Source organism: Anarrhichthys ocellatus, unplaced genomic scaffold, assembly GCF_004355925.1.
Source record: "Anarrhichthys ocellatus isolate YVR2014 unplaced genomic scaffold, GSC_Weel_1.0 scaffold30, whole genome shotgun sequence".
Classification (NCBI taxonomy): domain Eukaryota; kingdom Metazoa; phylum Chordata; class Actinopteri; order Perciformes; family Anarhichadidae; genus Anarrhichthys; species Anarrhichthys ocellatus.
Window position 1 is genome coordinate 441,734 of NW_022280060.1, and position 25,036 is coordinate 466,769.

Here is a 25,036-nt window from a genome sequence, read left to right on the forward strand (position 1 = left end):
TTTTCAGTTTTGTGTTGAGTATGTATTTACTTAAAATGCTGCCATCATTTCTGTCCTTGCTTTTCACCTTCGTATTTTTTTTGGGGGAGCTGCGCACAAGAGCCAGCTTTTATCATGCACCGTTTGGTGAGTGATTACATGCAATATTGTGCCGCATTTGCAAGATATGATTATATCACAGTTTATCATAAACACTTTCACATAAACAATTTATGTGCAACCGCTGTGTGACTCGTCAAAGAAATGACTGCACAGGCTGGGGTCACACACACACACGGTGGCCTATAATTAGCAAAATAATTGTAATTACTGTGTGATTCAGATGGATGTCTCTGTCTTCACCTGTTTTTATTTGATCTGCCGGTGAATTTTACAGTTCAATGATTTACGTTTCATTCAGAAGAATAGCAATACAAGTCTAATGCCCTCTGTTGACAATCTGAGGAAGCAGATTCAAATGAATTCATGCAAAATGGCAGTTTAAGCTGTTCAACGCTGCAGCCATAGAGACACCACATGTGTTTTTAGTCTTGGCTTATAAATAAACATTTCTCCAGATATGGATGCCTGCCACTGGGTGACCTTTTATTACATCTGTTTTCTCTTTTTTTGTCCCTTGCAAAAAAAAAAAAAAAGTCTGTATTATTATGTAAAATTATGCTTATGAAAACATAAGTCTGCCCCTCTGCTGTGTTCACCTTCACCTGGAAAGCATGACTCAACTTCACATTTCCACATAGTGGGTGAAGGACAGTTTTTATTGAAGCCAGGTGTGTACCCACGTCCTGCCTGATAATGTTTCTGGACAGAATTCCTCAACCAGATCACAACATGTTCCAAGTCTTCACCAAATGCGAAGAGAAACCTGCTTGTTTTGCTTAGTTTGACATATTCCGATTTAAAGATAGAGGCCCTGATGACATTATGAAAAACAACAGTGGCCTTGAAAATTTCGATTTTCTCACTTGGATAAAAATATTTTTCACTTTTTTCACTGAGGGTTTTAATAAAGAACTAAATCATATATTAAAACTGTGAATGTCCCGTAGACATATTGTGCAGATCAAACTGTAATCGCCGGCATTACAGTGAATATGAATTGTGGACCACCAACATAACTTGCAGCTTACAGTAATGAGTCAAAGGGTCGAAGAAACAGCGGCCTGACGAAAATCCCCTTGACTGCTGAATGGTGTCATGAATCATGTAGAAGAAAAGTGCAGGGGGGGAGGAAACCCACCCACAATTGAGGAGAGACTCTCGATATGAAAAACTGCTTGGCTACGCACACCAGCAGCACCATCAGCGGCTTGACCACTGTTGCCGGGCCAGTGTGTTATCCTGTGGGGCCAGTTGGAATGAGGGGGAGGAGGGGGGGTCTGTCTGTACTTCTATGTTCCTTTTGATGCTTGGTAGTATTACAGTAGAATAAGTCCTCTGTCATTGGTTGAATAGGCTGGACTGCCTACTGTGACAGCGTGGGCCTCTCATGTCCAAAAGGAAGGCAGTGTTGCATCTCTAGGCAGAAAAAAAAGGGACAAAAATGAGGAGGGGGATTTTATTGATAACCACCTTCATTTCTGTATGACGTAGCTGAATCTTTTCTTCAGTAAAAGAAAAAAGAAAAAGTGAGCTGATTCCTGTCGGGCAGGATAATAAGTTGATGTGATTAGTCTCCTGCACAGAACCAGACTCCGAGTCCGCGCGGATGTGGACTCCATGTCAGGTTTTAGTGCAGTCCCCCCAGTCAGACAGCTCCCGCAGACGGCAGCCTGCTCTCACTGCACTGGCGCTGTTTACTGGAAGCCCGCTCCGCGCTGCTTCCACCAAGTGTCTCAACACTGCGAGCGGGATCTTTTCCAGAGGCGAACCGCCGAAACTTGCCCAGTCTTCACAGTCTCATTCAGAGGAGCCAAGAGAGCAGCGTCGGCGGTTAAAGTAGCGGAGATCGGTCTTTCTCCCCTTCATCACAGACACTGAAAGCCCCACACACTCTGTCCCTCTCAGTCACTCTCAGTCTTTCTGGGTATTTTTTCTTTTTTTTTTTCTGGGTCCCCGAGCTCTCCGCGTCTCCTCTTCTTGTTTGTTGTTGCTGCTGCTACGGGAGCGAACGGCGCACGGGAGAGCCGAGAATAGATGAGCCGCTCAGAGGTCCACGAGGTGCTGATGAGTCAGGACTGAGCGCAGAGCAACACCTTGCTTGCCATGGAAGAAGCGTGTGTCTGCTGCAGGGGAATGTACGGGCTGACAGGGGGACCTGCCGCCCGATAGCCAGCCTCCGTCCCAGATAAGAGGAGCATGCTTCAGACCTGCAGACTCGCTCTCTTCGCTGCAGAGGAGTTCCCATCAGCCCGTCTGTCCACAATCTGACTTTTTTTCTTTTTTAAATTCACATCCCCAACTGACTTCATTTCAGCCTGTTTGGCTCCACTGCTTTTCAAGAAAGGTAAGAGTGTTTTTTTGTTTCTTTCCTTTTGCACCGTATGGGCTCATCCATCACCACTTTTATAAATCAGACCCTAAGCAGCAGCCTAGGCTTATTATGACAAGTTGGTGTGGAAGTGTGCGAACTTTTCTTTCATTGCTCGGTCACTTCGGAGCCTTGCCTTTGCTTTCGGGACTGATTTTAAAATAATACCAAGACGTATAACTCAAGTCTCACGGTGTGTTTAGCTACTTTTAAAAAGTAGAACATGTTGGGTTCATTTCATTAGGTGCGCCTTTATAGCAGGACACCTCTTCTTGTAGTATAGTTTAAATGGCCCGAGAGGTACCGTGGTTAATTGAAAAATGATTCATCAAAACAAAACCAGATGTGGATTGATTATCGGCTGCCGAGTTTGGCTGAATGGAAACTATTCAAAAAGTGTGTGTGTGTGCGTGTGTGTGCGTGGGGGGGGGGGGGGGCAGCTCCTTTATGTGAACCAGAACATGTAGAGCAGCATTTAATTGGAATGTATGCCTCCAGAGTTGAAGAGTAGTTTGTTGCTGGTGCTAGTCACCGAGGCTTTTTTTTTTTTTTTTTTTAAATCCACTGATGGTCTTGTTGGTTTGAATAGGGGATTTATGCTGGGAGCTGTGACCTGAGAAGCGATGTCGGTGTGATTCTTGAGCATTCACAGGCTAATCCATTATAATTGGGGTTAGGCTATTTGTCCAAGGAAAGAAAAGAAAGAGGGGAAATCAGCCAAGGCTCGCCTACCAATGTAATAATTAGTTTTGGCTAAAGACAGAGCTGGTGACGCGCTGGTGCCACATGCGTAGGAAATGTCATGGAAATCAATCAAAGGGAGACATACAAACGGAAAAAAATGCAAAAAAAATAGGGGGAATATGTAGTGCTTCTTCGACTTAACTCAACCAGTCGGCGCAGAGTGGCTGTAAAATTAGATCCTTTTACTGCACATGTATTATTTAGGCCTACCGATTCCGAACGCGTCTTGTCAACCATGTGTTAAAGAGCAGGCAGCAGGAGCGCACATGCGGGTGCGGTGTGTGTGCCTCTCCTGGCCCCGAGAAACGCACCGCGGCCAGCCGATGATGCATGGCAGCTCGGGGGCACAGCAGCTAATCTTAAGTGATCGATCAGTGGACTGATACTGATGCACGTGTCCTCAGCTTTTTTTGTTTTGTTTTGGTTGTCTTTCTGATTTTAAGATTTTAAGGGAGATACGAATTACTGCGTCGATTAGAGTCCCTGAATGTGTCTCATTGGTCTGAAACATCTCGGTGGAACACATTCATAATAGCTGTTCAACGGGGGGGATTATGCAGTTACTACAAAATGTGACATTTGTTGAGTTTTTTTTTTCATCAGATATGCATTTAAATCTAAGACAAATCAAAAGAACGGTGTGTGGAGGATAAAGTGGCTTTACCCCCCCCACCATACATAACAAAGTGACATTCAGCTCAATACAAAGGGAGCCTATTTGAGTTTTCAGGAATGTGTAAAAAATAAGCCAATACACACGCTTGAATCAGGCTCCAAGAGCAACACTTCTTATCCAAGCCTCTTTATCGGGGAACTCCGTTTTCAGATGTTTGTGCATAATAAAATGTTTGAATTAATGCAAGTGCAAATTCCAGCTGTTCTGAGGGAAGATATTAGCATATCAAAGTGGTCAGAGCCCTTACACAATGGAAGGAGACGTATTTTTCTGCCACTGGTTTTGGCTGAGCCTGAAATGCTTGAGAATGAGTGTATGTGAGCTGGTAAAACTGAAAGTCTTGTGTGTCTCGCCCCTTTCTTGTAACAAGGTCCGTATGACATGTTGTGTGTAGCGTAATCTCCCTTGTATTTGTTTGTGCGTTGGTGTGAGAGAATATGTCAAAGCTTCCACACAACAGGATAATTGTACAGCAACTCACAAAGAGTAAATAGTGTAATGGTGGCATATAAAAAAATATCTTAAACTTGTGTTGGAAAACATTCGTTCTTAATTAATACAGTAGCATTTTTTTTTTTTTTTAGTTTGTCAGCGCCTGTGAAAACAGGTGCTCATTGTAAATAATACAAACTACTTGTGAACGCGGATTCAAAATGGAAATTGACTTCTCGGTTGTCTCGGTGTTTGATATCTTGTGCTCGAGCACGCCATTATGAGCATTTCACCGTTGAGTCCAGCGTGAGAGAAAGTACCTTTCTCGGTCTATCGCCTTGTTTCAGTGGAAGTGCGTCCGGTTTCAAAGGACTGCAGCTGCTCTTGATCTGCCAGAGCAGCGGATTGCCCCTCTTTGCTTCGGCGTTCATCTCTACTCCCAGATCAATACAGCACAGCACACACTTCTACACGGGTTTGGGGCAGACAAAGTGCTAGATATCGCTCTATTCTCTTTATGTGACACTCTCACAGCGCACGGGACGAAAGGCTCAGTAAGTGTGATTGGGCGAATGGGGTTGAACGCATCAAAATTTGGGACATTACCGACTGTTTCTTCATTTACTGCTGCCGTATTTCTTGCACCCCCAGAACTATGGATATCTGACTGGTGCACTAAACAATCATAATGCAGCTTTCATAGCCTCTACATATTTTTTTAATTATTACAACAAGCCAGGCACTTCCACCCTGGCTTCATCAAGGTAATTTGTTTTGGATTTAATTCAATAAGAGTGCGCACATACTGACCAGTGGCAACATTTGCTCACTTTGTTTTTGTGTCGCACGCTCTCACAAGCGGGGAAATCTGCTCGTTGTCTTTGTCTGAGCTTCCAGTTGGCAACTCCAAGGTTGCACTGTGGCTGAATGGATTGTCTGTGCTGGCCTTGCACTTGGGATGTTGTGCCTTTATTCATGGTGAACACCACCTAAGCTACTCCGTAGCAAAATCAAGCAAACGATTGAGGTTGTGAATGCGTCAGAAGTAGAGGATTGCAGGGAGTTAAATCATTTGGATTTACATCCCATTGCTTATTTGGCGTGTAAATTGTGGTTTTGTGTTTTCAGATGCAATCTTTGCTGTTGCTAAACCACCTACATGGAGCCATACTGTGCAGATAACTGCTCCCCATTAGAGGGAGGAAACAAGGCTGTAAAAGAAAGCTATGGCAAATTTGATGTAACGTGCAGGCCTTCGGTGGGCCAAAAAACCTCCCCTTTCATGACTGATTTTATTTTATGATTGGCAATCAGTAAAACGCTGTGCGGCAGCGTGTTCCCCCTCCCTGCCATTTTGTAAAAAAACATTTGTTTCCACTTGCCAAAGGCCTCTGGTGCGGCAGGGGATTCGGTGCCCCTCAAATGGCAGGTGAAACTTTCTGCTTGCCTAAATAATTTCAGAGCAGAACATTACACTGGAAGGACATAGGCGGCGGAACGTAAGGGTCAATTCAAACTCTGGTGACAAGAAACAACATGGATATTAGCCGATGGCTCTCACGTATAGCTCTCTGTGCGCTGGTTAAGTGGCAGCCTCCCTGAGCCTATCTGGCATCTCTGTTTTTGTGCGTCACCCATTTTGTGCTTCTCTGAGAGGTGTTTGCAAGAAAAGGAAGTGCAAAGTGCGAAACGGGGTCGTAAAAACTGTCGTCTGGTCATAAAATGATTGGGTGCAACATGCTGGCCTGGTTTCTGATCGTTGCTTGTGTATTTTACATCATGCTGAAAACACTACCTGGGTTTCAGATAAGATCTGCTGTGTGCTATTAGTAATGTGTATTTAGGTCACACCCAATACGTCTGTCAATAAAGCGACTACTTCCCTATAGTGGGATTTTTCTTTACACATTATTATTATTTAAAACATTTAAATTAGTGCTGTCACTGAAGTTATATTTACTTTTTATCACTTGGATAATTGTAAGATAAAAAATAAATTGCAAACACATTTGTAATTATTAAAACATGTTTTATATAATTATATTTTATACACAACATGATGGTTTTTTTTTTGCTCTCATTTAGTTTTTTACATGTATTGTTCTTTATAATTAAGACAATGAAGACTACATACATACACACACACACACACACACACACACACACACACACACACACTGACCCTGTCTTATTATTTGTGCTATGTGAACAGGACTTGCCCTTATCTGTGCACAGCTGCAACACTATTTGGGAAAATATTCAATTGCTGTGTGACAGAGGAGAACCTGGGAGGCAAGGCTCTAAGCAAACAGCAGTTATTGCGGCTCTGCCATAGCAGCCGAGAGCAAGGCCTGGCTGGGTGAGAGGGGGGGATCTGCGGACGTCTGCCAGGGGAAGGAGTAATGTCTCGGCTGGATTAGAGGAGAGCGAAGCACTTCCACACTTAAAAGCCCCTTTTTTCTTCAACAAGACGGGGCTGTTATTTAGGAATGTGTGGGTAAACACACCATAGCAATAGATTTCCTCTATATAGGCTGCTGCTGTTTTCCTTGACAATTGTGACTCAATGCAAGTAAGATAAGTTTTATTCCTCTTGCCTTTTTTTTTTTTCCCTTTTTCAAAAATAATTTGATGTCAGGCTGTGGGTGTGCTTCAGTATAATTAGGCTGACATTGTTCCAGCGAAGTGCAAAAGTATAGTAAGCAGTGTTCAACATTAGAATATCATTTTGCTTTTGTTCAAATGGCATTTGAGTTTTTATTTATTTATTCTTATTGGAGCTATACTTATATTTAGCTGTGTTTGTCTTTCAAACGATTTGCATACCTATTGTGTTGAGTTACGTACTATTTAGCAGTTAAGTGGACTACGATAATCTCCCAGAATACCGAATGCTAAAAGTGTATGTATAGCAACAACCAATGAAATTATATAAAACAGCAATAGTGTGTCTTTCAACGGACGGGATTAGAATGGGTTGTGATTTGCTAGTTCCTCACTGGGAGCGCTTTAATTCAGAAAGCTTCGCTATAGACGCTCACGTGTAATGAATTCTTTACGTTGGAATGCAGTTTTCACAGCAGCGTTGATTTTGAATGATCAAAGACTCAAGTCAAACTGAAAGGAATAAAATATGAGATATGCAAGTAAATGCACTCCAAAGCACTGTGTGCTGCCTACATTGCAGTTGAAACCCTGCCAGATGCATATTACACATTATGTTGGTGCTCACTTTTTGAAGAGTATGCATCGCAGCTGTTTTCATTCTATATGCTTATTTGGTTGTCGGGTTGGTTTGGAAGGCTGAGGCTTTTGATAAAGGATATTTTATTGTACAGTATTTAGTTGGGGGAGTGTGGAAGCTTTGTTCTTGCGATGTAGTTGCCAAGTCAGATGGAGTTGAGCGTCTGGTCTGGGAGTTTCAGAGGAATATCACAGACATGGTAACTTGCTAAAAACTAAGCTAATCAACAAAATAATTGTCTGTTCAATTGCTACCATGCCAGAGACATCAAACACAGCCGAGGTTGAAAAAACAATCAAATTATCTCTTAATGATTGCTCACGCTGACAGACGAGCGCTTGTGAGTTGGTTTTTGTTTGCAGGCGACATATGTGAGGAAGAATGAACTTTGAGGTCGCTCGCTCGTAAATTCTGTGTACATCTCGTAATCTGCATAGATATCCATCATCACCTGTAATGAAAAACAATTTTATATTATGATGTGGTTTTTGGCAGCGGAACAGAGAGAACTGTATTAGTCTATTAATTTCCTGCAGTGAATCATGAATCCTGCTGCTTTTATCCTCGAAGTACCCTCCATGTGTGGTCCACAAAAAAATGTTTCTGTTTCCTCTATAGACTAAAGTTTGGCCCCTATGTCTGCTCTCCTCTCCTTCCTCCCTCCCTCCCTCCCTCCCCCTCTCTCTCTCTCTCTCTGTCTTTCTCTCTCTGCGTAGATAATGTCTCTGCAAATGATTTAACCGCCCTTGTTGAGGCTCCTTCCAGTAATTGAACAAGCAGAGACTGGGTGCTTTACAGGAAAACAATAGTCATATTATCTCAGATCTCCACTAGTCCGAGATTCAACAAAACACTACCTTGGATCGGACGTTGCGGACTACTTCGAGGGTCTGAATTGAAGAAAGGAACCAGGTTTGCTTTCTCTCCACACTAAGAAAAAAAAAATAAAAAATGGATGCCATTCATTTTCTGTAGACGCGATATATTGAAAGTGTCGCATGATTGGAATGCATGTCTCGCAAGATGCACCTGGGGGTGAAGTGCTTCCTTGGGTGGTACTTGGTTGACTTAAAAAAAAAAAAACATGCGCGCGAGAGAGGCTTGGTAATAATTCATTAGAACAGTGACAATGCTTGTAGCAATAATTAGTCCAGAAATGTGTGCTAAATATAAATTACTTGAATTATTGGATCATTTAAAATAAAAACATTTGTGCAGAATGCTATTAATATTATTTTTATTTTTATTATAGTTTAGATGGACAAATCCCTTTACATGAAAATATGTCTCAAACCCCCAACCTGGTGCAATCACGCTGAATCGCACCAGGTTGGGGGTTTGAGACATATTTTCAGACGAATTTGTTCTGTTTGTTGGCAGAGGGGAACTTTGATTGTGTTGCCGTGGAGCAGGACTGACCTTGTGTGTCAGAATGAGGTTTTTCTACGCCTTGTTTCATACAGAGCACTCTTAAACTGAAATGGCCTTAGGAGGAGTTGTTCTTGACAGAGATGCATTGTTTCAGGCAGCCAATAAACCACTGCATTGAGTGGCTACATCTGTGAACCTCATCTTGACTACAGTGTGGGGCTAGCAACAACACGGCAACTGTCACGGCTGCACCTGCTGCTGTCTCAGTACAGAGCCTTCCCTCTCTGTTGCCCATAGAACCGCATCACTCTCCTCTCCGTGACAAGCCAGAGGCAATGGTCTCCGCTTGGGTCAAACTGGAGAAAAGCTTCTTGGGAAAAGCATTTGAAAACAGGGGGACAAAATGTCAGTCCCGAAAAGAGATGTTAAAATAATATTTCTGCCCCGAGGGCCAGGATTTGGTTCAGTTGGAGCCTGGGTTTAAAATTACTGTCTTGTGAAACATAGTGGGGTTAAATGCGCTGGCTGAGTAAAAACCTGACTTTGAGTGTTCATTCTTCAGCGCATTTGTCCAGCTACAGTAACAGTCCGGGGTTTGATATGACAGAAGGTTGTCTCTCTCTAATATTGTAAATGATGAATAGAGATAAATGGAGCTGACTCTTCTGTACACACACCCGCCCTGCTTGTGTATTGAGGCCATTCGGAAGATGATCTGATCAGCTAAGAAGAGATTCAGGGGCATTAAAGGCTTTTAAAACTCATATGCACTCACATTTGCTACGCTGCGTGTTAGAAGTCAGAGCTAGCTGGGATCCAGTATAGGAATTAATAAACCTCAATTTTTGCACACACTTTATTTGGTTCAGTGAATACCTGAATGAGAAAACAAGAGGCAAGAAATATCTTGCGGAAAAAAATGACTATTGGATCATCACGCTGTCTCAGAAAAAGATTATTGGATGGGAACAATGCCGAGGGGATTTTTAGCCAGCAGAAGTGATGCAACATGTCCACTTTCCTGCCAAATTGAACTTGGGAGTGTGACTCGCAATGCAGGAACACGAGGAGTGGGGCTGACGTGAATGCAGATAGTGTGGGATTAACATAGGGGAAGATTGAGCGACAGTGGCCGGTGACGTCTCTTTACAGCTTTGCTTGTACAGCTGTGCCAGGCCTGGCATTCACTGCTGCCTGTTGGATCCAACTCCTCCTCTACTGCCGGGGGGGAGGGTTAGGTAATGAACATCTTAAATACTGCAGATAAGTTGAGCTCCTGAATATGTGTGAGTGTGTGTGTAGATGGAGACGACAAATTATTCATTTATTTATAATGAAAATTGGAGTGCTTGATATTGACACCTCAGTGTTTCTGTATGATTGGATCTTTTTGGCATTTACACGGGAAAAATACATATACAGGCTGCCCTAATAATGAATCATGCCTCCTTCTAAATGAGGTGTGAGGTGGCTCTGCTGGTGTGAAGTCTGCCATAAATCACACATACTCTGACTGCTTTATCCATTAGACCGACCTGTTTGTCTAATTCAGCTACTCAATCCCTAGCGAACTGGATTTGGTTATTCAGACGAGTGTGAGAACTGCAGCTTCGACTTCACACCTGGTATGTTGTCGCTGGACGCGTGACACATAGATGTGGAGAAGCAAGAACAAATGGAATTAGCCACAAAATGACAATTCAGTTGAGTATAAACTTCGTTATAGATTCCAGCATATCAGGGCTAATATCACGATGGTTATTGCTTTCATTCTTCAATTGCTGGTCATTTGTATTTAACAAACGCGATGGTAAGAATGTAAAGTATATTCAAAATTATTTTTGCGTCGCTGATGAAGACGACGTATCTCCACAACTTTTCGTTTACGAAACCCAACCTTGTTTTCAGCTTTGTGACGATGCATTTTTCAGCTAAACCTGTCGATTTTTAAATGGTTTAATTAAGAAATTAATTAAAAAAGAAGTAGGAGATTTCTTTTCCGGTCCTTAAAGGAAAACTTCTGTTTATCCGAAAGAGTCACAATTTTTTCTTCTTTTAAAAAAAAAAAAAAAATCATCAGTGTTTGTTTAAGAATTAAAAACAAAACAACGTTGGGTGTGAAATCGGCACCACTACGCCGGGACCCATCTATCAAGCTGTAGACAATTTACAGTAACAAATAAATAAATCAGGTTTCATGTTTTACAGTTTGTTTTATGTTGCTGCCTGCAACTACATAAAAAAACGAAATTACTTTTTGAAGAACCTTCCTTATTTGGAGATATACAGCACTGATTGGCCGGCATTGTCTAATAAATCAAATGCCGAAAATCTGCCAGCAAATGTAACATTTTTTATCTTAATCTACAATATACCTGTCTGTGCTCTCATAAGAAACAACAAATAGGAGCATTAAGTTATACATGTTTTTACCCCAGTGATACAATCAGAGCAAGATTAAACGATGACCAGACAGAAAGCTCTGAGCAAGCTGCACAAATTCTCAAGTGCTGCATCTGTGCCCCGGCAACACATGTTTCATTTTTAGCTTCAGCATCAGCAGCTGAACCAATGCGATGAGTGCCTTTCTGTAGTAGGTGATGGACATAGGAGAAAAGCAGTGTAAAGAGGACAGTCAAATGGGGGTGGGCAGAAATGGGTGCATTTCTGTCGTCGCAAAGAGTGAAGCCAGTGGCATTTCCGTCATTCATCAGCCCGAGCTGATTACTAGTGAGTCTGGAGTGGGCTGACAGGACGCGGCTCCTGAAGCCATTACCATCAGAAATAGGTCCAGCAGGCCCGGGGGTAGAGGCCGGGACCTGCCTAAAGGATACTGAAGTTTGCCATGTTTTTGCCGTATATAACAGCTATGTAGCATAGTGTTGAAGGTGCTAATATGTTTAGCATGTCTCTAAAAGATTTTCCGATGATGAACCCCGCGAGCTTTTGCTCTGTAAATGGTGGTGTTGAAAGGTAGCCACCAAAAACTGAAGCTGAATCTAACAATCAGCTATGAGATGCTGAATGTTACAGACACTGCAACGCCTACTCACTTTACTGCCAGGGCCAAAAAGAGGGACCTTTTATTCTCTCACCTGAAAAGGCTCGGATGCTCCTGTGCATAATGGAAGCAGTGTAGCAAAGGGAGGGCTGCACAGACATCACTCGGGGACAATATTGTGAAGTCGCCACCACACGACTCTCTCAGCTGCATACTTGATATTTAAACTTTAACAGAAGTCAAACGCTTTGTGCCGAGACAGAAATGTGTAATGAAGCTTCCATAACACGATTCTACAACTGGAGCATGCAGCGATAGCCCCGAACAAAAGAGGCTAATTGACGATGAAGATATTTTGGTGTATAATACATAGAGGGATGACAGAGATGGAAGATATTCACAGGACGGGGCTGAATATTTATTAGCTAGACAAGAACAATCTCCTTTGATGTTATAGTGGATAACTGCTTTTAACCTGTTTCTGTTGTTCACGCGCTTTCTTCTTTGTTAAGTCACATTTTAATAGACTTTGAGGAATGCAAAGCAGGACGTTGCTCTTTAAGCCGATATATCGGCGACGTTTAATAAATCAGCAAGTCATTAAATGCATGCATTTGTGTTTCAGAGTATTGTAAAACACATAAGATGCTGTCCATTTGAAGTGCTGATGAGCTTTTAATGAAAGCTTTGTTTTTGGTTATTTTGTAATACCAGATGTTCAACTCTGACTGTATGTGTGAATTCAAGGAAGTGTCTTTGAAGGCATTTTATCAAGACAATATTAATGATGTAAAATGTAAAAGTCTTTGGATATGTGTATCAAAGTGCATCTCCGTCTCACGTGTCTCTTTCATGATGTTTTGCACTCATCAGATCACCACAGCTTATACACAAAGACAATAACTGCTGATCATGTTAACAGAAAGAGGTCAAGGCAAGGTCAAGAAATAGAGAGGTATTCTATGACATAACTACTAACTATTTGTGTCAAATAAAACATAATGTTTCATTTACGCGGCTCTGAATGGTGCAAACCACCTCACAGAGACACTTGTGGTTGTGCAGAGGAGAATTTCCCTCCCCAGCGAGAGCCCTTGTCGAGGTGCGGTATTGCCTTCTCTCCCCACATGGGACTATGTTATCACCCTCACTTCATATTCATAGTGAGTCTTATTCTCCTGTCATTATTTTGTGTAACTTAGAGCTGTAGCAATTACACTTCAGTGGATTACCTATGCAGAGATACAGAGATTCAAATCTCTGCTTCACACTACCTCCGGCATGGCAGTTCAAAGGTGCGACCCGTACTGCAATTCGCTATCGTTTGGCAGAGCACGAAATTGGTCAACCTTTCAGAGTTTGTTTGCGAATTTGAATCCCTTTGGTATTCAAAACAGGAGGGCCTTATGACAGGGAGATAATTTCCTAGTGAATGTTTTATCGCAGTCTGCTTCACAGTCTCCTGTATCTCTCTCTCTCTCTCTCTCTCTCTCTCTCTCTCTCTCTCTCTCTCCTTGTGTCTTTAGATTCCCTGACTTTGGTCCAGCTATCCAGAGAGAGAAAAAAGAACAAAAAAGAAAGCCCTGTTTGTCCCCCCCCACACCCCTCCTCCCTCTTTGTTATCACAAGAGAGCAAACGCATATTAAACATACACAAGGTGCAGAAGCAGTGATTGCCGTATCTGCTGTCCTACTGTGGGTGGCAGGGGACGATAGCATAAGCCACAGACCCATTTACATAATTTTTAAAATCATGTCAAGCCTGAATCAGGGTCAGTTGGAAGTTGGGCATATTCTTAAAAAGAGACGTCTTTGTCTATGACAAAGCATTACAATGTTAAACTATTGTTTTATTCATCCCTCTCCTGTGGTATGCCATGTGTTTATATTTGGGCAAAGTACAGCAGCTTTCGCTCTAATCTATTGAATGTAAGCCAAGTGTTCTCTTGATGACATCTCTCCACATTGAAGTTGAATAGTATTTAACAGTCTACTCCCTCTCTCTCTTTCATCCCAAAGGCAGCTCCATTATACAGTGAGCAGGGAGGAGAGAGATAGCACCTTAGTTATTTAAAGGGCTGGGTTGGAATGAGCCAATCTGGGCTTGTTTGCATCACAATCCCTGACACAGTGCTGATGTTATGCTAATGAACTCAGCGGAGAAGGCTCAGCCCCCAAACTGTCCTCTCTCTCTCTCTTTCACAGCTAAAAGTGGGGCGAGGGGCAAGGAGTAGTGACACTGAAACAGCGTGAGGAAATTTAATGATGCAGCCTGGAGATTCAAAGCAACTTCAATTACTCGATTTTGTCATGTTGCCGGGTTTAATGCGGTATTAGAACCTTTAAAAAAAAAAAAAAATCATTTTCCATTCAGAATACGCTTCACGTTATTGCGCAGCCAAGCGTGTGAAGCGATCATTTCAGAGCAAGAGCTAAATGCCTTTTTAGACATTTTCTCTTTCTTTGAAAAAAATAAAATAAAATCAAAACACCATCATCAGGTTGAAGGAGCACCATTACCTGTCAGGGCAGTATATACTGATTGAAGATTTAGCGCCGACAAGTGATTGCATTCAGGACAAGACTACACCCACTTCTTTTGTCTGAGCTTCCAGACAAGACACATTTCTATACCTTGTTTAGGTTGATATATGCCACTTCCCTCGTCTGACAAAAGCATTCATTCCATCTTTTAGATTAAAAAAGTAGATACGGCAGCGCTGGGATAGGTATGTGCTAGGATGAAGTAGGCAACCGTAGACCTTTTGTGTGGTAGTGCTTCTGCTGGAAGGTCCTTATGCTGTTTTTCTATTTGAGTGAGAACTGAGATTATGTGGTGTCCCCTTACTTTGGCTGTGTTTGTCCTTCCTCTGGGCATCAGAAATGTTTAAAAGCCTCAATTAGACACTGAGCCACGGTCGGCCACATTGTGCACAATGCCTGTAATCTGAAAGAATTAACACTTCAAGATCTAACTTCAAAAATCTAAATACTGCTTTCCAAGCTTGTGCATTCTCACTTTTAGAAATGTTCAAAGACGGAACATCTTTCTCGATGCTTTCTTGTGTACTGAGAGAAAAAAGTATTACGGGTGCTCAAGTGCAGTGATGAGGTGAATCCAGGTAAAAGCTGGTATTAAGCCATTGTTAAATATATCCAGTCACAAAGGAGGAGATGTAGCAAAGCAAACAAAGAAGAGAGGGATTCTGGAGCTTTTAGACATTGCGACGTGAATCAATATCAGGATTGTACATTTAATGTAAGTCAATGATTCACTTTAATGTAAATCTTTCTTCTCAAGGTGAACTTTAAATATATTTCCACAGTTTTTGGTTCCAGAGACGTTTGCTTAGTTTATCTTTTGTTTCTCATCGCTGAAACGAGTAAACACACGGATGCTTCTTCTCCTTCCGGCTCCGCTCTCATTTTAAACATGTCTCTCACAAGTCATCTTCTCCGTTACCTTCTTTGTGTTTTTTGTTGCTGCCGACGACCTTAAAAATTAATCATCCTGTTTAATAACGCCTCGCGATCACAGTGCATTATTGATGTTGAGGTCCTTAATAGAAAGATGAAGCAGGGTTTTCAGCTGCTCATTTGGGGGGGGGGGGGGGTCACCAAAGCTGCTTACTGGTGCGTAGGCGAGTAAATACTGCACATTATTATCATAGACTAAAACCAGGCCCTGCGCATCTGCAAACAAACATGTTTTGTTTTTTTTCACATGAGAGGCAACACTAAAAATAAATACTTGACACAAGCTGCCGAACTCAATAACAGGTCACATTTAGGACCTCAATGAGCAAATCTCTGACCTCATCTGTTTCTTTGTTCACCGTAGTTCAGTTTCAGGCGATATGAATGACTCACACACTTTTTACTTGACACTCGTTAGTATTTTTTTGCTGTGAATGCTCAGTTGTTCATTTTTTTTTGTCCAGCTGCTTGACTTTACTCGGGCACATTGTATTATTTTTTTCCATGAGCGCTGAACGTTCGCACTCATTTTGAAATTGAGAAGATGAGTTTGGGAGAGTCTTGGCCAACTGCCCGAGCTCAGTTTATGTAATCCCTGATTTATTTTGACTAATTTAGTCATGGCAAACTGGATCACACAACAAATGTTTCTTTTCTGGTGTCTCTGACCAAAAAACCCTGCAAAGTATTTATGTGCATGTAATAACTGGATTGGGTTTCTGGACCGGAGAGTATACACTACATATTGCATGCACTCTGTGTATTCCAAGGTGAACCGTCCTGTGTCAAGGACTTATTGGACTTGATTGGCAGGTACCATCACCATGAGATGCCTATATAATGGCAGGGCTCCCATTCCTGACCTTCCTATTTATCTAACTGTATTAATGTCAGCCTATTAATTCCTAAGCGGAGGAACATTTGGCAAAGACCCTGTTTAACGGCCCTGGCTGAATCATTCTTATCGCAACAGACCTGAAAGGAATAGTTTTGTGCTATCAGCAAGTGGAAATGACATTTTGAAATTTCATTTGAGATAATCCACTTCACTTCCCAGTCAAACATCAAAATTACAACAAAAAATGTATGGAACCTGTATTAAAACTTTGTTACCGTGGCAAATCATCTGGCTATAATCCATGTGGACAGACAGGTGTAGGTATCTTTCAGCGCTAATAGGATTTTTGTTGCATTGCTAAAGTGATTATGAGGCTATGGATTCAGGATCTACTCAGGCAGAGGGCAGTGTAGCAGCCAGGGATAGAGAAACATATGTGAAACTCACAATAAACACACATTGTATATCGGCAATTTTAAATTGGGGAACACTCACTGGCAGACATGGTTTTTACTTAAAACTGCACCTGAAATAGATTTTTATTTTCCATCTCACGATTTAGTTTTTGACAATGCTTCCATTTTGGTCTCCATAAATATATTGATGAGTTGGAGTGGTCCAGCATTTGGCCCATGATTGCTGTATTTAGTAGCCATATGTCCTGACCAGTGGGGGGGGGGTACTCTAATCGATTAATTGAGTGGCTCATAAAAATGATCTGTGGTGCAAACACTAAGAGCAATGAGCATGACAAGCGCCGCGCTTATGTCACACGCTCCGGCTCACTCGCATGCCACTATATTTTCTGGGGAAGTGTGGCTTGCAAAAGAGCGAGGTTATAATTTATTTAATCCAAACATTATGATCCACATATTCATAAACAATTGCTTTATGTACTCTCAGGTGATGAAATGAGTTAGGTAATACCTGGAAATGATAAGTAACTGTGTTTCTGAAATACAGTCTTAACTACAAGGGATGTCCTTTCTAGTCAGACATCTCTGGCCATAATATGTTTGAACTATTTGAGATATTGTTATTTGCTTAAGGTGTTCTTATACAGAGTATTACAACAGCATTAACAGAGCCTGTTCAAACAAAATGTCCTGTGAAGAAGACAACGAATATTACCGGAAAAACACCATAAACCAACCCCCACAATGCCGAGGAGGAACTGTAATGAATTAATCAATTATGTAACTAATGTTGAATAACTTGTAAACACTTTGATTCAGCTGGCAAAATATTTCCTCAAATTTAGATTTTTTTAAAGCATCTGAAAACGAATTGGCCGTCTTTGTAAAATCCTCAGACATGTTAACAGCGCTTTTATCAGTGAACTATCGGTGACAGTCATGTTTGAAAAGCTCTGAGTGTGCATGCAGCATGTGCCTAGTTGACAGGCAAGCCGCGATGATGTCATTTTCTGGCAAACACACCTCATGCGTCTTCACTTCGGCAAGCATAAACCACGCTCTAAATCGGTCGCTTTGGTCTTAGTCGACGAAGATTTTTTTAGTCGAGTCGTTTTTTTTCATGGTGAATGACTTGACGTTTTAAGACACCAATCAGCACATCCTTGGTAAACACGAGATTTAAAGTGGTGCTTTGCGGAGATTCTTTGCGGAGAAACTTAAATCAACTAATGGATTTGTTGACAGAATTGTATGAGCGTAAGTTGACTTACAATGTCTTTGGTCGAGGACAGCCCTCAGAAAAACCCTCATGCTTTGCTATGTTTTCCCCCTCACACACACACACACACACACACACACAAACACACCACTTGCCAAGCAGTCTTGTTGCGCAGCATGTGTGTTTGACCTGGTATTTCTCTGGCTGAGCTCCTGTCAGGGTCAGGGCCTGCGTTTGGGGCACAAGCAGTCACACAGTGTTTTGTCGGGTGTCATTCAGCTCCTCTGGCTCTGTACTGCTCTCAATCATTCCCTCAGCAGAGGGGTCAGCCTCTGGTTCCTCACTGCCCCACATCTGACTCAGTGGGGCTCCAGACTCATCCGATCACCAGCCCAATCTCTCCCCTCTGGAGTGCAAATTTTCTGATTTATGCTTGCAAATTGTACATCTTCAGCAGTGTCAAAGCAGGAACACAATCTCTTTGGGGAATATATTTCCGCCACAGCTGAGGCTGAGTGTTCTGTGACGGAGCCCCTTGTCCCCAGGTATTTCAGTTTTTCCCTCAAAGTGGGTAAGAGAAACAGAGATAAGAGGAGTCTTATGGTACGGATGAATTCATGTATGAGGATGCTGTTGGGAAAACCCAATAGAAACCAAATGTGTTCCCTCCATTCAACATGTGGTGGTCTGTTGGTCCTGATTTACATTTCAGTGAATCTCCGGCCCCATATTTCCCTTCCATTGCATCCTGTGATGTTCCGTGACAATTAACATCCCAACTCTTTCTTGAGGTTTGTTGAAAGCTCAGGGGCTAATTCAAGGGTCAAGCAAGACTTGCTAGCTGTCAATCTTTCATTGTAACCAGACCCCCCCCCCCCCCTCCCCCTCCCCCACTCAGGTTCTTTATTCTTGGTCCCCCTCCATTCTCCCAGACCTCATTTTATAGAATGGCGCAACTCTTCTTCTATTCTCCTGCGGCCCTCTAACAGCTAGAGAGGGACTTTGTCTAAGGAGCCCGGCATTCTTTGACATCTGCCTCTTGTTTTCAGACCCCCGCTGCATTCAAATTTCAAACTGTCCTTTTCAATCAGCCCCCCTCCCCTCCATTCTAATAACCCCCTTCCTTCCAGTTACTTTGCCTTTTATTTTATTTTTTTCTTAAGAAGGCCAACTTGGATCCTTCAATTCCCATTTTTCTCCCTCAATTGTTAACTATAAAGCATTCTGTTGTATTGGGAATATATGAGGCACACACATGTTTAAAGCCTCTGGGCCCACGCGTCTGTTGCTTCTCCATTTCTCAGAGTACTTAAACACATGCCTGCAATGACTTCATATTTAGCTAAATCAGTGAAATGGTTGTTGACGTTTTAGCAATCTTTGCTTAACAATCACAGAAAATTGCCTTCTTTGTGTGTCCGGTGCAGTAGAAGCAGCAATGTTGATCATGATGCTCTTCTCATCTGTCCCTCCATTGCCCCCCCAAACCAAAAAAATAATAATAAATCCAAACCCCAGTACAACAACTTGTTCTTGCAGAAGCAAAAACCTGTTCTGAGATCACACCCAAGTCGAGGGCTGTTTAAGCAAACAGCCAGGGTATGATCGCCGTCAGGTTCTGTTTCAAGGCGGAGAGAGAAAAGAAACCCCCAGCTGTGAGGGAAGACCTCAGCACGTTTAATGAGAACGGCAGTCTCCCTTTAGTCTGTGCCTTTGGTGTCTCAGCATGTTAAACACTCACAGCATGATACAAAATATATTAAAGTATATGACTGTTATCATCGATTTACAGTACACCCATCCCCATGTACTAGGGATCTACATAGTGCATTTCCTTTCATGGCAGGGGCTCTCGACTGCCTTGGAGGCAAAGCTGTGTAACGGCATTTTGTCTTTGTCTCGGCATTCTGACACGGGAGGTCTGTTGAGCACGCCGCCTTTTTTTTTTTTTTACACAAAGCAAAGATGACAGGGAAGCAAGAATAATCATATTGATTCAATGCTGTTATCTCAGGCTGCGACTTATTATAGTTTGTTTCCATATGTAAACACAAACAGCGGCTAGCCACCAAGGAGACACACATTTACTGAAATGCACACTTTTAACCTGTTCCAGATGTGATGCTCAGGTATATGGTATTTCATTTCATTTCAAAACTGAGGAGCAAAGTACTGCCTTGTGTTCATAGATTTGGGGTTGAGGAGGCAATGTGATTGGACAGAAGATTTTTTTAGTGTTAAATCGAGTTTTAGGTATACGACACTTAATCCTCTGAATTGGGTTTGTCACATAGCATTGTGTCAAGGTTGTAAGCCAAGTAGGCATAGCATCAGTCTTTGAATCTGCACTCGGCAGGTATGTATCCCATAGTGTCTGTGTTTTCATTCACTGCACGCACCGCAGAGGTCACAGAGTGAAACAGATGCAAAAGGGAACCATATTTCATGAAAGAGCGACAAGGGATGGTGGGGAAATGAAACCAATATTTCCGAGCGACAGCTAAATTAATTTAATGCAACAAATAACACCTCAAGTGGTTGTGCCTTTGGGAATCTGCTTTGTAAAATGTTAAAAACAATCACCACCAAAGATGTCTCTCCATTTTCCTACTATATTACTATTTCCTGTTGGGCTGTACATAAAGTTAGATAACAAACAACTCGTGTAAACTTATAACTGGGGAAGTTGGGTTATTGTGCACCACAAAATCATTTAATATTATATAATATAAATCATATTATTATCACTCGCATGTAAATGTGTGTGTGATCCAAGTATTGTCTGTCTAAGTGGACAACACAGTCAGACTTTTTTGGCGCGGATGAAGCTCCTTAAGCCTACAGTATATGCTCACTAAATACAGCTTTATTGCGGACACAATCTGCTTAAGGCCTATTTATACATGTATGGACCTTGAGTGGAGACTGATTAGTTGTAGCCACTTGCCTGATAAACTTAATTGGTGCCACATGCACTGATCAGGGTTAGGGTTTTGTTGAAATCCAATAGAATCCAATATACTTGGTCTCCCTGGTTATCTTTCATTTGTCGAGTCTCATGACTGCGTATTATTCCATAGAAGCTAAATACACTGCGGCTGCATGTACTCTGCTCTTGTTAACCTCTTTTAAATGGCTCTAGAATTAGAGGTCTCAGGTGAGACGTAATGTCATACTAGATGTGCTGATTATGGCAGGCTTAATTACAACTTTGTTGGCTAATGTCTGCGCTCTGCATGTTTTCTCGGCGATGAATTATTGCGCTGTCTGAGAACTCAGACAAAACAGATCAAAGAATATTCAGGCCGTGGATATTCTCCAGAGTGGAGGAGGCAGCCGAAGCTGATTTGTGCTGCTCTGACTGTACATGACAAACAGCATTTCTCACCGTCTTTTCAGTTGAGTTCTCTCGTTTGCTGCTAGTATGATGGATAACACACACTGTCCCTTGAATCTTAACAAACAATTGCATGCTGTGTACACACAAGAAAATGGCATGTTGTTTTTGAATGTGCTAAAAAAGAAAGAAAGAAAAAAACAGTTTCTAATGGGGTCCTATGTGTCTTGTTGCCAGAGTGATGCCATATCCCATGGTGAATGTGCTAAGGGTTCATGGGAGTGAGAGGAGTGAGCTTAGCCCGGCAGTGTAAACACACAGACAAAAGGGAGCCGTTAGTAGTGTGAAACGCATGCCTGGGCGCGCAGGTAGGCATTAGGTTTCGCCCTACACAGCTCCAGCACTGTATCCATGACAGGGAGGAGGCCATTTGCTTTTGTAGCGAAAGAGAGCAAAAACAAACATTCAAACAAACTAGCACTAGAGGGACAGGTATGGATGAGCTGGCTGGGGAGAGAGGAATTCTGGTTTGTGGAGATGTAAGGGAGAGGGAGGGGGGTGGGGGTGTTGGGGAAGGAGAGATGAGGTGGTTTGTGGTCAGTCAAAACAGAGAGAAATGACCATTTGCTCGGGAGTGTTTCTTTACTTGTTTGTTTGGCTTGGGCGCGGGGGTGGAAAGAGTCACAAAACATAAGTCAAATACAAGTACTGTTACATTTGAACCTCTGCTGAAGTGAAAGGGAACTGCAAATAGTTTGGAAATTCTACTTAAAAAGCACTATAATGCAACTAATTATAAAAAGAGGATGTTTAAATAGCCATGTAGACATTCGAAAAATAACAGTGTTTGACCACAGACGTACTGCACATCCACTGCTATTATAAAATAGTTTTTCCATTTATTACTCAGACTAGGACCAAGCTAATGCAAACCAATAGGGCTGTAGCAGGATGAAAAGCTTTTTGGCTAATGTTCACCAAGCAATTACCATGGCTATTTTTAGCGTTTAATGTTACTGTTAGTTAATTTAACATTTCCTTTGTTATGATTCCGCATCAATTTACAGTTGGTCAGTTCCTGATGCAACTCTTCTGGAGAGTCGACAGAATTTTTACTGCAAGGGCTGATTTGAAATTTCTATCTGCGGAAAAGCTTTTGTTTGTTCCACAATCCAGTGCATTGTTGTAATGAGAAGTCTCAGCACACGGTGAACACTTTAAAAACCTTACTGATATCTTAACTTGTGTTGTGGGAAAGTACAAATCTTACAGAATTGAAATATTTAGAAATGTTTAGAAAAAGGTATAAATGTGTACTTTGTAAAAGGTAGAGAAAGTATAATTTGACACAACCCTGACAAAGGTTAGCATCACAAGAAGATGGATTGAGGCGGGTCTTATTTGTTAGATGACTACGCTGGTCCCACCCCTCCCTGCCTGTGAAATGGTTAGCATTCAGCACCCATTAAGGGATTTCCCTTCTCAGGATTATTGACCTTCCAGGCTTATTTTAGTGGCTTTCCGTGGGTTAGTAGCATTTCACAGCTTACAGTTTGACACATTTCTGCAGCGGAATGTAAATGCGGCATCAAGTGCCTTGTGGCAAGAGTGTGTGACAGGGCGAATTCCTCTGTGAAATCACACAAGGACACAGCTCACCACGTGGAATAAATTTCATCCTTGAACTGAACAACTCTTCTTCGTCTGCTCCACAGGTGAGAGGACCAATGATGAGCATCTCTGAGACCAGTTGGCTTGGACTTTTTTAATCAGAAGCTTTTTAGTCACACACAAACCTGCCACAAACCATCAACGCCGGGCGCCATGGCATGCTCCCTGCTGAGACTACAAACCTTCTGCTGGTTTCTCATCACACTAGCCCAAGTGCACTCCACAGAGGGTAAGTACATATGAAACTGTTGTTTTTTGTGTTCTCTGAAAACCTACTGATATGTTCTCGTGCCAGTGTTCTCATAGCGTATTTACAATGAGTTTTGTTTCAGACTCAAAGACAGCTAGTGCCCTAAACTATTCTTTGCTATTGTTTTAATGAGGAATATAGCATGAGCAGTGAAATTGTGACTCAAGCCAAAGCAATGCTCCTCTGAGTGCAGGCGGTGCTTGCGTAAGTAATGCTGCTCTGAGGACAGTGGGCACAGGCGGATGGGGGATAATCTTGAGTGGTTTCATTAGTTGGTAAATTGTGATTTGTCTGAGATTTTCTGCTTGAAAGCGTCAGTTGTTCCCAGTGGCATCAGAGCTGGATCCATTTGTAGACGCCTCGCTAAGATGTTTCGTCTCATGGCAGACGCACACAGATTTCACACCTCGAAACATATAAAGCTTGAATGTATTTTAATCACAGTGCATTTCGCTTTGATTAAATCACTCTCAGCTGTCTTGTAATTACAAGATTTATGCATTCAAACCATATCTCATCAACTGTATCCTGTACATGTTAGTGTTTGAATGGAGGTGCATTACTTTAGATGTTTGAAGATTAGATTTAGAATAAACTGGCATCTTTGCAGTGCAATGTATCAAAAGCGTCACTGCAGATTGGGTTTGTTGGTGCCAACTGTTGAAGCTCCAGCCAACTGTTCACTATACCTGCTTTGCTCATTTTTAAAAACATGCAGTAATGTAAGATTATTTATTCAAGTTTGGAAGGTGTTGATTCAGCAAGATGCCTAATACACTATAATGAGTCACACCATATGCGTTTCCTATGTATTATCTGGCTTAGATTTGATCTTTTATAAATTAAATGCTGGTCTCTATAGGCTTCAGTGGATTAAGAAAATCACATAAAAGTGGTTGTACATATGTATTCCATATCCTGTATGTCGGAGCTTTGACGTACCATTTCAGAAACCTCATGCGAAGATAACCATTTGCAATTTCAAGGCCTAGGTATGTAGAAATAAACATATTTAAGGGGCAGGAGAAAAAAAAGTCACCACCGGAGTTTCTGTCTCCGGTTTCTGCTTTCACCAGGCCCTTCATAGAATTCACTTGGTAGTGTTTGAAAGATGGGAGGCCAGTGAAAGATCTTGGCATTACACCGCTAACTCCTAATGGTTGGTCAGGGTGCATCTGCCAAATGGTAAGCGATAAGGTTAATCTTGGTACTAGGTCCTTTTCTCTATTTCGTTGTCCACTGCGGATAGTACCCCCTCAGTGTGGGTGGAATCCATAGCTAATCGAAATAGTGTGACAATGTGTGAAACTGCTGTAATATCATTTTCAACCTGACACTCGCTGAATCCGTTCAGTCTACAACATCATTTTGCTGGCTGCCGTTAAAATCTGGGTTGAGTGATTTAAAAAAAAAAAAAATTTGCGACCGTTAATTGACCGTAGCTTGGTTTGTGAAGGATGTCCTGTGCCGAGCTAGTGACGACTCGCTCTGACTAATCTGTGGTCCCCAGTGTTTTAACTCCACATTCTAGTATTGACTCAGCTCGCTTCAGACCTTGACCGAGGTGGTACTAAAAAAAGTACCAGATAGTATCCACAATGTTTGCGAAATGAAAACCAAAAGAAAAACGGGTTCCAAGCATTTCAAGTCATGTGGCATTTGTACATTTTATGAGACTCCTTGCTGACAGGTGACATGTGATTAAGAGCTGACACTCCCCAGGCAAACAGAGGGAGTGAGCAGTGACTGTAGATTATATTTAACTTCATTTTCATTGCACAGTAGTAAAGGTTTAGGTAGTGCATGAGGAAAGTCGTAGTCCAAATGAGAAGGAAAGAAGGAGTTAAACTGACAAAGGAATAAACCCATTTATTGAGATTTGTCATTCAC

At 42.0% G+C, this 25,036-nt stretch overlaps 1 protein-coding gene across 32 annotated transcripts in view; it reads left to right on the forward strand.

Annotated features, from left to right (window-relative positions):
* Window positions 1-25,036, forward strand: part of adgrl2a (adhesion G protein-coupled receptor L2a) — a 102,423-nt gene that overhangs the window by 8,344 nt on the left and 69,043 nt on the right. For 17 of the 32 annotated variants that reach the window (XM_031864170.1, XM_031864172.1, XM_031864177.1 and 14 more), the window contains exons 1-2: window positions 1,535-2,446; window positions 22,941-23,125. In XM_031864170.1, coding sequence (XP_031720030.1) covers window positions 23,050-23,125 — 76 coding nt within the window. In that variant the 5' untranslated portion in view covers window positions 1,535-2,446; window positions 22,941-23,049. Of the gene's footprint in view, window positions 1-1,533; window positions 2,447-8,282; window positions 8,479-22,940; window positions 23,126-25,036 lie in introns of those variants that run through there. The other 15 variants (XM_031864163.1, XM_031864167.1, XM_031864175.1 and 12 more) reach the window with 4 other exon arrangements.